The 13,462-nt window shown below is 49.2% G+C and overlaps 5 protein-coding genes across 5 annotated transcripts, besides 5 other annotated features; all 5 read right to left on the bottom strand.

Moving 5' to 3' along the window:
- Nucleotides 1–47: 47 nt before the first annotated feature.
- On the bottom strand, nucleotides 48–4,574 carry Tb10.70.0660 (hypothetical protein, conserved; the record flags this gene model as incomplete). Its single annotated transcript, XM_817766.1, has 1 exon — nucleotides 48–4,574. The coding sequence occupies one exon, from the start codon at nucleotides 4,572–4,574 to the stop codon at nucleotides 48–50; it is 4,527 nt and encodes a 1,508-aa protein (XP_822859.1).
- A 641-nt stretch (nucleotides 4,575–5,215) lies between these two features.
- Nucleotides 5,216–5,239: a microsatellite.
- A 620-nt stretch (nucleotides 5,240–5,859) lies between these two features.
- Tb10.70.0640 (hypothetical protein, conserved) lies at nucleotides 5,860–7,359 on the bottom strand (the record flags this gene model as incomplete). The annotated part of the gene is made up of 1 exon (XM_817767.1): nucleotides 5,860–7,359. The coding sequence occupies one exon, from the start codon at nucleotides 7,357–7,359 to the stop codon at nucleotides 5,860–5,862; it is 1,500 nt and encodes a 499-aa protein (XP_822860.1).
- Nucleotides 7,360–7,460: 101 nt separating this feature from the next.
- Nucleotides 7,461–7,503: a microsatellite.
- Nucleotides 7,504–7,802: 299 nt separating this feature from the next.
- Nucleotides 7,803–9,494, bottom strand: Tb10.70.0630 (aldehyde dehydrogenase, putative; the record flags this gene model as incomplete). The annotated part of the gene is made up of 1 exon (XM_817768.1): nucleotides 7,803–9,494. One exon carries the CDS (start codon nucleotides 9,492–9,494, stop codon nucleotides 7,803–7,805), a length of 1,692 nt encoding a protein of 563 aa, XP_822861.1.
- A 117-nt stretch (nucleotides 9,495–9,611) lies between these two features.
- Nucleotides 9,612–9,640: a sequence feature (AT_rich).
- A 585-nt stretch (nucleotides 9,641–10,225) lies between these two features.
- Nucleotides 10,226–10,262: a microsatellite.
- A 158-nt stretch (nucleotides 10,263–10,420) lies between these two features.
- On the bottom strand, nucleotides 10,421–10,735 carry Tb10.70.0625 (hypothetical protein, conserved; the record flags this gene model as incomplete). The annotated part of the gene is made up of 1 exon (XM_817769.1): nucleotides 10,421–10,735. One exon carries the CDS (start codon nucleotides 10,733–10,735, stop codon nucleotides 10,421–10,423), a length of 315 nt encoding a protein of 104 aa, XP_822862.1.
- Nucleotides 10,736–10,755: 20 nt separating this feature from the next.
- Nucleotides 10,756–10,794: a microsatellite.
- An 828-nt stretch (nucleotides 10,795–11,622) lies between these two features.
- Nucleotides 11,623–13,458, bottom strand: Tb10.70.0620 (hypothetical protein, conserved; the record flags this gene model as incomplete). Its single annotated transcript, XM_817770.1, has 1 exon — nucleotides 11,623–13,458. One exon carries the CDS (start codon nucleotides 13,456–13,458, stop codon nucleotides 11,623–11,625), a length of 1,836 nt encoding a protein of 611 aa, XP_822863.1.
- Between the last annotated feature and the right edge of the window lie 4 nt (nucleotides 13,459–13,462).

The raw sequence follows: 13,462 nt of genomic DNA on the forward strand, positions 1-13,462 counted from the left end.
CCTCTCGATATCTTCAGCCTCGAAACACCTCTCAGAGACGGTCGGAACTAAGAGGTTCCCACGTCTTCCACAAGTTCCTCAAGGGCTGCAACCAGACCATCAATACCTTCCCGATCTGGTGCCAGCTGCAGTAACTGCCGCAAACACTCAGCCACGCGAACACGGCAATGCAGGCTAAGAGAGGGTGATATATTCCGCTTTTCTGATCTCAGGGCATGGAGGAGAGCGGGTACAACCCTAACGCATGTATCAAACACAGTGCGGCAGCCACCTTCAGGCAAACCAACGCAATAAGTTACAAAGCAGGCGTCACCAGCTGTAACTAATCGATACAATTCGGAATGCAGCCACAGCCCAGTCCTGTCAGTTTTACCCATCTGACTTTGAAGTGCACGCGATGCGCACTCAACCACCTCCCAACAAACAGTGGTATCATCACTGCAAAGCGCCCTGGCGAGGAGAATATTCACCGAATCGTGCACCGACAGATCATGTTCCTTCATGAGGATGGTGCGCTGCAATTCAGTAAGCTGCGGCAAGGCGCTAGCGTGCATCGCCTCGCAGGTGTTAGTAGCAGCTCCGGTGATAGCTAAGCCCAACAGCACTAAACCACACTCCCCGGCAGAAATGGAAGTTCCGACATCTTTTGTAGCAATCCGTAGGTCCTCCCCACCGCCAGTACCGTGGTAGAAACGAAGCATGTTATCTACGGAAAACCTCAAAACCTCGAGGAAAGAGCGATCACGCTCATCCGACCGTGAACGGAAGAGCCAGGCAGCGCACAGCGACTCAATCAAGGCAACTGTTTCCCTCCGTTGGAGAACGAATGGCTTTTCGGCACCCACACTACCTTCTTCAGAACCCTCTCCCATGTTACCGGGTCTTCTCTCATGGATAGCGCTGGCGCAGTGCAGCACAATTTCGCTCACCATGGAGATGTCACCGGCATCCCTCGAGCACATCCTTGTCATGGAACGCAGTGCTCTGCAAACACGCCGCGCGTCCTGAGAGACTTCAGGTGCCTTCAACTTTTCAAAAAGCGGCAAAAGAAATAGTGAGGCCTCATCAGCAGCAAAGGCAGCACCGTAAAGCATGGCATACGCACAACGGTAACAATATAGCTCTGACAGCTTCTCTTCAGGCATTAGGAGCAGCCCCGCTTTGAGTGTCGCAGATTCGATATAGAGAGGTGAGAGCACACCCGCAATAACTCGCGCAGATGTACACTGGTGGCTGTACTTGCGAAGCTTACACACATACCCCGCAAGGGAAACGCATGCCATTAAATTTTGGCGACAATCCCAGGACACGTCGTTGCCACTCAACGTCCTGAGAGACAACAGTAGCTTCTTTACACATATGGCCATATATGTGTCAAAAGACGGCTGAGGAGGATGCTCAAAAAAACCGAGAACGCTGACAAATGCCATAATTTCTCTCAACGTATAAGATTCCAGTATGGTGGAAACAGAGTCCATATTTTCTACTAGTGCATCCATGCGCTTCACTATACTCACAGCGAGTGTGACCAGCGGATCTGCATTAGCAGAACCATCTGGCGTACACACCGGTTTCCAGTCACACGACGAGCTCTCCTGGTATTCTGCCGATGGCAAAAAAACAGTGGGGCGAAGAAACCGCGAGGACTGTAACGCCTGCAGAACGACCTGGCATTGCTTCAGGCTGCACATTTGCATACGCTCCGCTACATTGCACGCGAGGGTGTTTAGAATACGGCCATTCCACACGCCTAAACGTGCAAAGGCACTTAGAAGAAGAGAAAGCTCCAACGGCCCCATGGCGGGCGACATATCGCGAACGAGTGGCAGTAACTCGTATAGTAAGGAGTGGTGCCCCACCTCCACCTTCTCAAAACTTTGTACAAGCATGACAACCTCTTGCGGTGTCATTTGCCATCCACCACCAGTCGCCACGCCACACGAGTACGGTGACTGCTGCATCTGCAAACAGACGGCGTCGCCTATCATCGTAAAGGTGTCGTGAACAACCCCGAAATCATCACCCTTAGACAGTAAATCACTTGATACCTCCCTTTCCGCAGCATCGCTGTCCACATCCTCAGAATCATCAGCCCCTTCCGCAGCGGGCTCCGATGAGATAGCCTGCAGCTGCGCTAACGTGTACGCAAGAAGAACAACATCTCGGGGGGAAATTGTCATCACATCCGTCTCTAGCATATCACGTGCATTCTGCATGGCAATTCGTTTCAGCGCGGAAAGGGCTTCCTTCTCACAGGGTTTTATGGCCGCATTCTTTATAATCGGCAACACACACCGAAGAAAAGACGTTGTTTTCTTCGGTGCCGTTGAGAGAAGTGTCCCTGCCCGCCACAAGAGCGACGCCGATATTTGTACTTCCCGCACTTGCCGCATCCCGTCGAGGAGAGATTGAATGTCGTGCAGTGTCATTTCGACACGGCCCGACTGCTCAACAAGAGATTTCATCGCTTCTCGCGCCACCGCCTCACCAATCAAGTCCTTTGACAGCAGCTCCCTTGTGTATTTAGCGAGAGCCCCAACCTCGTAAGCATTCGCCATCGGTGCAAGACGAATCACTTGATTGGCGGCGCTGTCAAAAGATCGCTGCGCGGAAGGTGAATACGTAACCGTGGCCGCTGAGTTATGCACGGCAGTTTCCTCCTCTCCCGCAGGAAATGGGGCCCCTAATCCGGGTATGAGAACGCCGAGCAACTTGACAAGACTTTTGGGGTCCTGTATCTCCTTTACGGTTCCCATGGCGCCTTGTCTTACCATCTCGTAAAGCTCCCCGGCACGCAGGAGCAACTCCTCCTCTTCACGTCTCACGGGCACACACTTTTCACGGAACGTATCAAGAGCATTCATGAGAGTAAATACCCCACTCGGGTCCTCATGTCCAATTACCGCGTGACCGTCACTAACTCCGTCATTGCTCTCATCACATGTAACATTCGACACCTCTACGAACCTGGAAGCTGCCCCGACAAGTTGTGAGTCCAGTGAAGCGTAAACAGTGAGCGACAAGGCAGAGTGGAGTTGTGAAAAGAGAAGAAGTAATTGTGCCGCCTCAACAGTCGTAACCGCCCGCGCCGAAGCCAATGTAACAACGCGATCGGCTGAGCGACGAAGGCAAGGAAGCACGGCAGGCAATAATGGGGCATCCCAAACAGTCACATACGACTCATCCTTCACCGACCGGGTGTGATAGTCACCGAACCGACACAGCCCCTGAAGAAACGGAATGAGATGAGACGGTTGTACTGAGTCCATATGAGATGCAAAAGAGCTGCAAAGAAGGTTCACAAGGTCCTCAGAAACCTCCGTGTCCAGGCGCGTGAGATTGGCTAGAAGTAACGAGCTCTCAATGTGACGAAGAGTCTCCGGGTGGGTTTCCGCGAGCAAGAATAGCTTTGGTCGCATGGCGCCAACTATGCGCTGAACCAGTAGTCCATCAGCAACTTCCGGTGCGCAACTACGCAGACGTACCAACAAAGACACCGCCATGCTCATCTCCTTCACTGTCGCCGAAGCAAGAGCGAGTGGCAACAAAGAGACAGCGCCGCGAGAAAAAAAAATCATACTCTCCCGGTGCTTTAACTTCAACGCACAAGAGAGTAAGTGGCAAAGGTCTCCGGGCCGTTTTGCTGCACCCGATGCGCATGATCCGAAGGCTGTGCCTAGTACCGGTTGCAAGGGCAAAAGAACCGCGTGCATTTCTTCCATATCCTTGACGCCATCAGCATCCACATCGCTGCAGAGAGACTCAAAGCGCTGAAACGCCAGGAGAGTGTGGGTGCAATCCTGAACGTCAAATGAGGATGCGGACGCGGTTGCCGATAAGAGAGCGTCCGCCGCCTTCGTCAATAACTCTGCAACACTCCTGCGTAGGACAGAGGCTGCGCTCCCCGAAGCCAACGTCTTACCCGCCATTCCCACAGAGGGTCCCTCGGGTTCTATATCTTTAGTCTCACCGCCCCCGGCATCGCCAACGCCACAGTTGTCGTCGCATTCTAAAAGTCTGTTAACAAGGCTGAAGACAGAGACAATGGCACTGTAATGCTGTTTCATCTCGACCTCATTCATTGTTGCGGTGGAAACCGACGCCTCCAGCGAGGTCAACAGAGGGGTAATGAGCTCCTCCATAACAAACTGCCGCCCGAGCGACTTACCATCCTTTAGATTAAGTAGTGGCATCGCAACGGACATAACCTGCCGTGTGGTTAATAAACTGGATTTGTTTATCCGCACCCACTGAAGTGCCTCCGCAACCCGCTGTGTTGTAGTAGTGGCCCCAAACGCTGCAGCAACGCTCAACAACTTCCCGACTTCAATACAAAAGGAAGACGAGACCACACTTACGTCCGACAGCATGTCGCTTCCCCGCACCTCTCGCCGGAGGAGCTTCAGCGCCTCGTCCGCAAGCCTCTGCTTACTTAGCGAAGTTTCACACCCCGCCATCGGCGTCTCCCGACGTTGAAGAGGACGCTGATACTGCTGGCGCAGGCGCTGTAGGGTTCTCAACACGGACTGAGGTGCAGATGCCCCCTGAAGACGCCGAAGGCATACATGGAGCATCTTCTTTCAAAACAAAACACCCACTTGACCTATTGCTGACTTCCTCTTCACAGCCCGCTAACTTCAATGAACAAGCGGTATGGGGCCACGGTCACTTTTAACGTCAGCTTGAATTCAAGGGCATCCGGCAGAGCACGTGGACATTGGTACACGTGGATGCGTATTTCAGAAGGACAAAAAGGTGGAAAAGGGAGAAGGAGCGCAACGATGTTAAATAAAAGGAAAAGAAGGAACAAAAAACAAATTCAGAAAAGGGATATAACCGAACAAGAGTGCACAGAAACCAAAAATAACCGGCAAACCAGAACTCATTCCTATTGTCGTGACATTTTTGATTCTATTTGTTTGTTTGGTGTTGTTGTTGTTTTGCTTTAGTGTGTGTATGTGATTCACTTTATGTGATCGTGTCCCGTGTACATTCCACTGAGCCTCATCACCAGCCTTAACGCTCTCTTTTTCCCTCGTCCTCACACTCTTTCCCTGCTGTCACCACCATCAGGACCTCGCTGGTGCTTCACAACATTGGTCGCGCATCCCACAACCATTTGCCACTCTGCTGCAACTCCCCCACAACCGTTATGACTAAACAACCCAAAACAATAACCACAAACACGTACATCCGCAATTCCCCATCCCCATCATCCTCCTCCCCCTCCTCCTCCTCCGCACTCCCCTTCCCTCCAGCGGCTTGGCACATGCAGCCGGCTTTGACGCATCGGTAACTGTGAGGCCCAGGGGAAGAAAAGAAAAATCGGATACTCTTTGGGGGTACACAGTAGAGGGTTTTGCAGAAGAAAAATGGAATGAAAATGAAAACAAAATGGAGGTATGCGCACACATATGGTTGCTGACAACCTTTCAGCACTCCCAATCCCCTGGGGCTACCAAGTTATTGCACAAACCCCCCGCCTCCAACAATCAACAGGTGGAAAATAATAATAATAACGATAAAATACAGAACCAAGCGAATACACAAACAGAAGAGAACGTGTCTTTGTCCCTGTCTAGGTCAGTCAGGACAACTCGGCGAAGGAACGCAAAGCACAAACGAACAAAAGAGAGACCACGGTTGTCAACACAGTGCAATGACAAAGTAACGTTAACAGTCTTTAAAAGGAGTGAAATTCACAAGCTGAAGATAGGGCGCCCACAACTCACCGATACTAATAAGAACAGGCGCATAGACATGTAAACGAAGTAGGGAACAAAGAATAATGGAAGTGCAGGCACATGGCAGGTAACGGCAATATCAATTCTCCCATGTACTCCTGAGGAAGAAATAAAATCAGTTGTTCGTTCCGTATCCACTGTTAATTTCATGTTGCAAAAGCTCAACATCCTCAGCCTCTCGTGCTCCCATATGCTTAAAGTAGTTCTTGTAGCTGCTCTTCAGACGACGGACACAGCCCTTACACAAGCGGGTTGTGTATATCAGAGAGAGTAGTGCAAAGAAAATGGTGGCCACCGTAGTCCATATGTACGCCGCAGTACATAATGCCACATATCGGAAGGTTCCATCCCCTGTAAGTTCGTAACAAAAGGGGATGGCGCTCTGTTGCTCCACCGCCGTGGTTAAAACAAATTCTGGCATATCCGGTAACGCCCTAACAAAGTAGCCAAGGAAGGGTGAAGGGCCTTCGCCTTCTGTGGCGCCCGACCTAAACGGAGAAACATAAGACATGATTGATCGACCCACACGATCGGCTATCAACAGTAGATCATGTGAAGGATTTTCATATATACCGCTGGCAGCATGCATGAAAACCGGTGATGTGACCGGATAACTCGGTTGCCGCTGATGAGGGGTGTTAAAGTCACTTGCAGCCACTGGGGATGACTTTCCCACGAGGGGTACAAGATAGACCATGCCATCCTCTTTGCTCGTTACATACATGTGTGGAACCTCGAAGTACGATGCAGGCGATTCAATGGGCTTAAAGTACCGAGAAGGGAACGCCACTTGCACCGGTGATGGAACAGTTATCGAGAAAACATACGCTCCCGTGTCAGCATAAAACACCAGCAATTTGTTGAGAGCAATATCACACAATACAAGGTAGCGAGCGAGGAGGCCCTCCCCCGTTGCGAAACTTCCAGCGGGTGCCGCTTGCTCCACAAGGAAGCGGGGAAGCGGGGGAGAAATGGCTAGCCCTCGAACAGAGAGCAATGCGTATTCGTTACTCCATGGGGAAACAAACAATCCGACTTTCTTCGGTATCTTTGATGCCGCGGAACCGTTCGTGAGAGCAAACACAGAATTTTCAGCAGGTTCCCAGCGTGGATATTTGCCTTTTCCGTCATCAACGCGCGTGTATCTCGCAACAGTGACGCTGTTCTGGTTGGATGCATACAGTGAATCGTCATCAGGATTAAAGACTATGGCATACGGATGATCAAGCATTGGATTGTTGTCGTCTTGCTCAGCCACGGTAAAGAGGTAGTCACGAGTACAGTTTTTTCCGAGTGTCCCATTAAGAACACCATTCCCTGAGACGGCGAAGATGCGACTAAATTTCCCTCGCGCGCTAGCGATATACAAGTGCTCCCCCGGGCCGAACTTCATATCGCGCAACTTCTCCACGCGCACGGGGAAAGATTCCTTGTTCAACACGTTGCCTATAAACCGTCCTTCCGTGTCAAAGGCCCAGATGTTATCTGCGGCATTCGAGGTGACGTAAACCGCATGTGTGTTACCGTTAGACGGACAGTACGCGGCAGCACAATCAAACAATAGCGAGAGAGACACCGTAGCAGCCACGTAAAGGGAAAAAACAAACGGGTTCATTTCCCACACCGTTACAAAACTGGGTCGTCTCACAGTTGAAACCTCTTATAAACCCTACCTGGTAGGCAACTTCACTGCCCCTTAGGGAGTGTGTCAGCAAGCACAGACACACACACACACACACTCACTCACACACTCACTCACGAACGCGAGCAAAGCCAGTTACGCGGAAGGGGGAAAAAAAAAGAACGAAAGTGGATGGCGACAGATAACAATATCAAGAAAAAATGGACTCGTTGATGCTATGGGTGACGGTGCCGCACACAGACGTGCAAACGGTACCCGTATATGTATGCACATAAACTTACACGTCCAACCGCACGCACACGCAACCGACAACAGTCGCATAAAAACCATAGATAATTATAGAACTTTTTGTTTTAACAGAAACAAACGATAACAACAATGTCAACCAGCCATGTGACGGTAAGAAGTGCAACTTTCTACACACGTGACTCCAGAACATATTTAACGTCGAGAAACGCGTCAATGCCGTACTTTGAGCCATCCCGACCCAACCCACTTTCTTTGACACCGCCGAATGGAGCACAGGGTGATGATAAACCACTGTCATTAATCCCAATCATACCAAAACTCAGTTGCTCCATTATTTGCTTCTGCCTACGGTAATCCTGCGTGTACACATAAGCTGCCAGACCTGCAGGAGTCGCGTTGGCCAAACGTATAGCCTCCGTATCGTCATCAAACGTAATTATGGGTATAATAGGACCAAATATCTCCTCCTGACAGCAGCGCATCGTATCGTGGTTTACACCGGAAAGTACTGTGGGTTCGAAAAAGTACCCAGGACCTGATAAGCGCCGACCTCCTGCTTCCACCTTGGCTCCCTTTTCCACCGCATCTTGCACCAGCGACACCACACGCTCGACTGCGGAACTGCTGACAAGTGCGCCCATCGTTGAAGACGGGTCAAAGTTATTCCCCACACGGATTGAGTTCACCCTCTCCAGCAACCTCGTCATGAAGTCACCGTAAACCGTGGAGTGCACGAAAACACGGTTGGCGCTTATGCATGCCTGTCCCGCAGCACGAAACTTCGCATTCATGAGTCCAGTGACCGCGCGATCCACCTCAGCGTCACTGAACACGATAAATGGTGCGTTTCCACCAAGCTCCAACCCTAACTTCTTCATGGTGCTTGCGGAGCGCCGGTATATGTACTTACCAACTCTGGTGGACCCGGTGAAAGAAATCTTACGCACATCAAAACTATCCAGAACCGCATCACCGATGGGTGCCGCGTTTCCAGTAACGATATTAAACACCCCGTCGGGCACGCCTGCTTCAACTGCCAACTGGGCGAGTGCAAGTGCACTGAATGGAGTTAGTTCTGATGGTTTCAACACAACGGCACAACCTGCAGCAAGAGCCCCACCCACAACTCGCGTGACCATTGCTGACGGGAAGTTCCACGGAGTGATGGCACCCACTACACCCACAGGCCGCCGCAACACAGTTGTTGAAACATCAGGGCGAGGACTTCCCACAACATCCCCATAAGCGCGTTCCGCCTCTCCCGCATACCATTCAAGGAACCGTGCGGCGTACAGGCATTCGTCAACACCTTCTTGCACAACTTTCCCCGACTCTCGGGAGAGGAGAGAACCGAGGGAATTTCTGTGATGATATATTAACTGCGCCCATCGATGAAGTATGACTGCACGTGTGCGGGGCACGGTATCCTTCCATGTTTCAAAGGCTTTCTGAGCCACCGCAATTGCCTGCAGCGTTTCATCCTTCCCTAAGTTGGGAATATCGCCAATAGTAACATTAGTGCAAGGATCCTCAACTGAAATCACGTCCGCAGCACCGGAAGTCACAAAACAACCGTTGATGAAGGAGGTTGGTTGATTCAAGACACGCCCAGAACGGAATGCTTCAGCGTTGCTCAAGTCGAAAACAGCCCTCGACAGTAGACGAGTCGTCTTTCGCATTTTATATTTCCCCTTCCTTCTAAACCTCCCGCTCTTTCTTTTCCTTCGCTTCGGGCGGCTTTTCCTTTTTTTTCTCCGTGGATGGGTAAATGAGTGAGCAGGGGTCCTGGAATTCAACCTCAACGCAACCAATAAAAAAAAAAAGAAGTTCAAGATGATAGTTGAAGTCGGTAACATCATAACTGCGAAAACCTCACATGTCAACGGAGCAATGACGGGAGAAGGAGGAGAAAAAAAGATCCCTCAACCAATTCACTTCTTCTTACACTAAGGAACAAACACCAGCATGCTCCCAACATATTAATATATATATATATATAATATTTGCCGCCACCGCAGAGACGAAAGAAATAATGGTCATGCTAATGAAATGAGATTAGTTCTCCCCCCGCACATTCCTCCCGATACTCTCTCCTTTTCTTTTCTCAACTTACTTTATCCTCAACGAGAATGCGCAGCGTACTGCTGAAAAGGGGTACACAGCTCAGGGGGAAAAAAATAGTAACAATAATAAGGATGGCAATAATAATGGCGACGGAAAAAATAACAAAAAAAAGTAGACAATCAAAAAAAAATTAAGAAATGTTTGCATCACACATCCTCTACTAAACATCGTTAAGGGTACTCCTGATGAAGTCCAAAATAAAAAATAAAAAAACTAATGAAGACACACGAACGTGCAACATAATCCTATGGACGTTGCTGGTTTGTGCTCTTTTATTGTACTAAATACGTAGCATATACATGACATACCTCCCCTGTTTCGGTGATATTCCCCAACCCTTTTTTTTTCTAATTTACCACTTCCCCTAACCCTCAATCATATCTTCTATTACACTACGGTAGTTCAAATCCCCAGTCCGCACCTCTTGCGAGAGGGCTGGAATGCCATTTCCTTTTTTTTCTTAAATTACATATATATATATATATATATATATATATATATATTATACTGAGAGCGTCTGCAATGGAAACAGATGAAAAGAAATAGCGATAAACGGTTTTTTTTCTTTTTTCTTTTAAAAGAAAAAACAAAAAATAACAAAGGAGACTAAAATGCGTACCTGTGCCTTCGCTGTGGAATACGCAACAAACTTTTGCCGGTGTTACACTGCCCTGTCAGGAACATTGCGGAAAAACGTATCGATTTGCGGACCCCACGCATCCGACCACTGATACCCGGTGCCGAGTTTGCGGCGCCAAACACGTAAATAATCATCCTTGTATTTAGCACGGCATGAAAAGAGGCTTCCTATGCGCAGCATTACAAACCATAAGGCAACAAAATACCCCAAAATGCAAAGCACAGCTTTCGTGTCCGTAGCGTAGTGAAGGTGGTCGTAGTTTGTATACCGTCGGGACGGTACACTCAGCCTTGCAACAGTCCGGGACAACTCAGTTCCAGCAACGCGTCGGAGCATTCCCTATTCGATTACTTCACTATATATATATAATGTATATATATAATGTATATATGTATTCGCTAGGGAAAAAAAAACAACGGCCAAAAGCTTTAGTCAATCTCTCTTTCTTCCTTTCAAGTAAAAATAAAAAGTAAAAAAGAAATATATGCGTGTATGCATGCACATACAAATGTATATATACACACATTTGAAGTACAGTTGCTTGTATATCAGAAATATAAGAGCTAAGTGTTACGTGGGGGGGGCGTCAACATAAGGAACAAAAAGAGAAGAAAGGAAAGGAAAATGACACGACGGGACTGGACGGGACGGAAGCAGTCGCTGCTGCAGCCCGCACGTTACAGCCCGCCTCATCCCTACAAACATCACATATGTTCAAGCAAATGAAATAATCGCTGTAAGAAACGTTCAGAGTTTCAGGGTAGTGGAGACGTTGGTAATCGCATCAGAGGAAAGTGAGGGGAGAATTTTCAGGTGAGCTTTGGGACCCGCACTTGTACGGCACATTAGTGATCGAAGTGGGCAAACAACGCGGAAGGGAGTTGAAGCAAGAGAACGGCACACAAAGAAGAAAAAAAAAGTTGCGCATGTGCCCCCCCCCCACTCTTAGCGTCTCCACCACTGCGCAAGTGGCAGGATAATACATGAACCTTTCACTGTCATCCATCACCCCCCCCAAAAAAAAAAAGAAAAACAAGTAGGGTAATGATACAAAGAGTGGTGATTATACAACAGAGAGGGGGGAAATAAGTGAAAATTGAAAGAAAGTGTGCACTCCACGCGAAATGTAAAAGAAAAAAAAGAAGAAATTGAAGGGGGGGAGAAAAATAGGCAAAAAAAAAGAGGGTAACTGGTGGTCCACACGTTTGACTCACTATTCTCCATTAGGTACATGTCGTGGAGTGGCCACGGCTACCCTTATCAGACAATGCAAGTGGAACCTTCCTACAGGTTAAAGTGTCTCCAAATGCTCTTGACAACCCGTCACCCTCCCTCATCAATATTAGGCGCTTGCCCTCCACTAGCTGCTTGTCTCTCCGATTTTGCCGTAGCATCCCAGTAGACTTGGTGACATTTTGGCGGTTGGGAGGCGAAGGACGCGTGACACCTGGCAGGCCCCCCAAAAGGTCCCCGCCATGCTCACCACCAGCTATAACCTTCTGATCAAATGCTGAGAGATGTGCATGTACAAAGTTACGGATTTGGGGATCCGTTGGATTCAAGTTGTAACATGACAGCACATCCCTCAAGGCATAGCGTGGTTGGTTCATATCAAAGCGACATCTCGCGCGATGGTAAAAAAACACCGGCTCCGTACTGCACGTCGCAATGGCGGTACTAAACTCCCTCTCTGCTTCTTCATGTTTCCCTTCTCTATGAAGTTCACAACCGTGTATATCGTGCAACACAGCAATTCGCTGCGTTGCTTCGGGGTGTTTCGGGGATATTCTGTCCACAGTCAAGAAGTCGAATAATGCCTTTTGATAATCCCCCATCTTAATGTAACACTCACCACGGGCAAGCAACACGGGGATGTTGTCTTGCCGCCACATCAGGGAAGTAGTGTAGTATTTGATTGCATCGGCTGTTGTACTTTGGCCATCATTGCTTGAACCAAGACGAAACAGCGTTTCTGTCATTAAGTCGATGGCATGTGCATGTCTTCCCTCAGAAGCGCTGATGCAGCGAAACAAATCAGTAACTGCTTTCCTGTCCATTCCCTTGGCAATATAGTGTTTGGCGCGCTCTAATAGCAAGGTAGAATCACCTGGAAACACCGAAATACAACGGGTAAGTCCTTGCAGGTCCGAATGGTCGATGGAGCGATTACGGTAAGTTTTGTAAGTGCGACTAAATATGTGCTGTGCCAGCAGAACTTGGGGATGCTGCCGCTCCTCTAGAGGAACCCTTTCCAACAACGCCTTCGCGGGACTGAACGACTGACGAAGGCAGTAGATGTGGACAAGCAGAGAACAGCTAAGAATAAAGAATGAGGGGTTCTCTTCAATATGCTTATCTAAAACTTTCTCCGCTTCATCCTCGCGCTCAAGTGCGATCAGGTAAGCGCAACGGTGCAAAACCACTTGCGGATCTTTACATAATTCCAGTGACTCGTCAGTAAAACGGAGGGCTTGCTCATAGTCCTCCACGTTGAACAAAACAATGCTCAGCGCGTCGAGAATACCGGCCAGTCGGCGCCGCACCGCCCTCTCAAGTGAGGCATCATCATACGGTTCCGTGGTACAAGCGGAACTTCCTCTGCGAAAAATGGTGTGTCCTGTAACATCTGTACTTACAGAAAATGACACTCCATCTAACCCATTACAATCCATCAAATCACTCCCAAAGGCAGTTGAACTACCATCTGCTGCGGTAGTTGGTCTCCCTTGCGGGGAAAAAAATGAGCGGCTATCACGCCCCGTACCTGAGGCACGCGAACAGCAATTACTGCGCCCGTTCGATGACCGAAGCAGCCATAGGGATCGGCGGTACTGCTTCACAGCGCCTTGGAAATCATAGAGCGAGACATGGCATTCTGCGGAGGCAATGAACGGGTGCGGTTTGTGTGGAGCAAAGAAGGATGCTTTGGAAAACGCCAGGATCGCCTTCTCCAACTCCCCGTTCTGCATGTACTGAAGTCCCTCCTGGTACCTGAACTCGCCCTTCTCGTCAGAGTAGAGAACATTCGACTGCACGACTGGTTCAGGCGACACCGACATTATG

The sequence above is a fragment of the Trypanosoma brucei genome, chromosome 10, assembly GCF_000002445.2.
Source record: "Trypanosoma brucei brucei TREU927 chromosome 10, whole genome shotgun sequence".
NCBI lineage: Eukaryota > Euglenozoa > Kinetoplastea > Trypanosomatida > Trypanosomatidae > Trypanosoma > Trypanosoma brucei.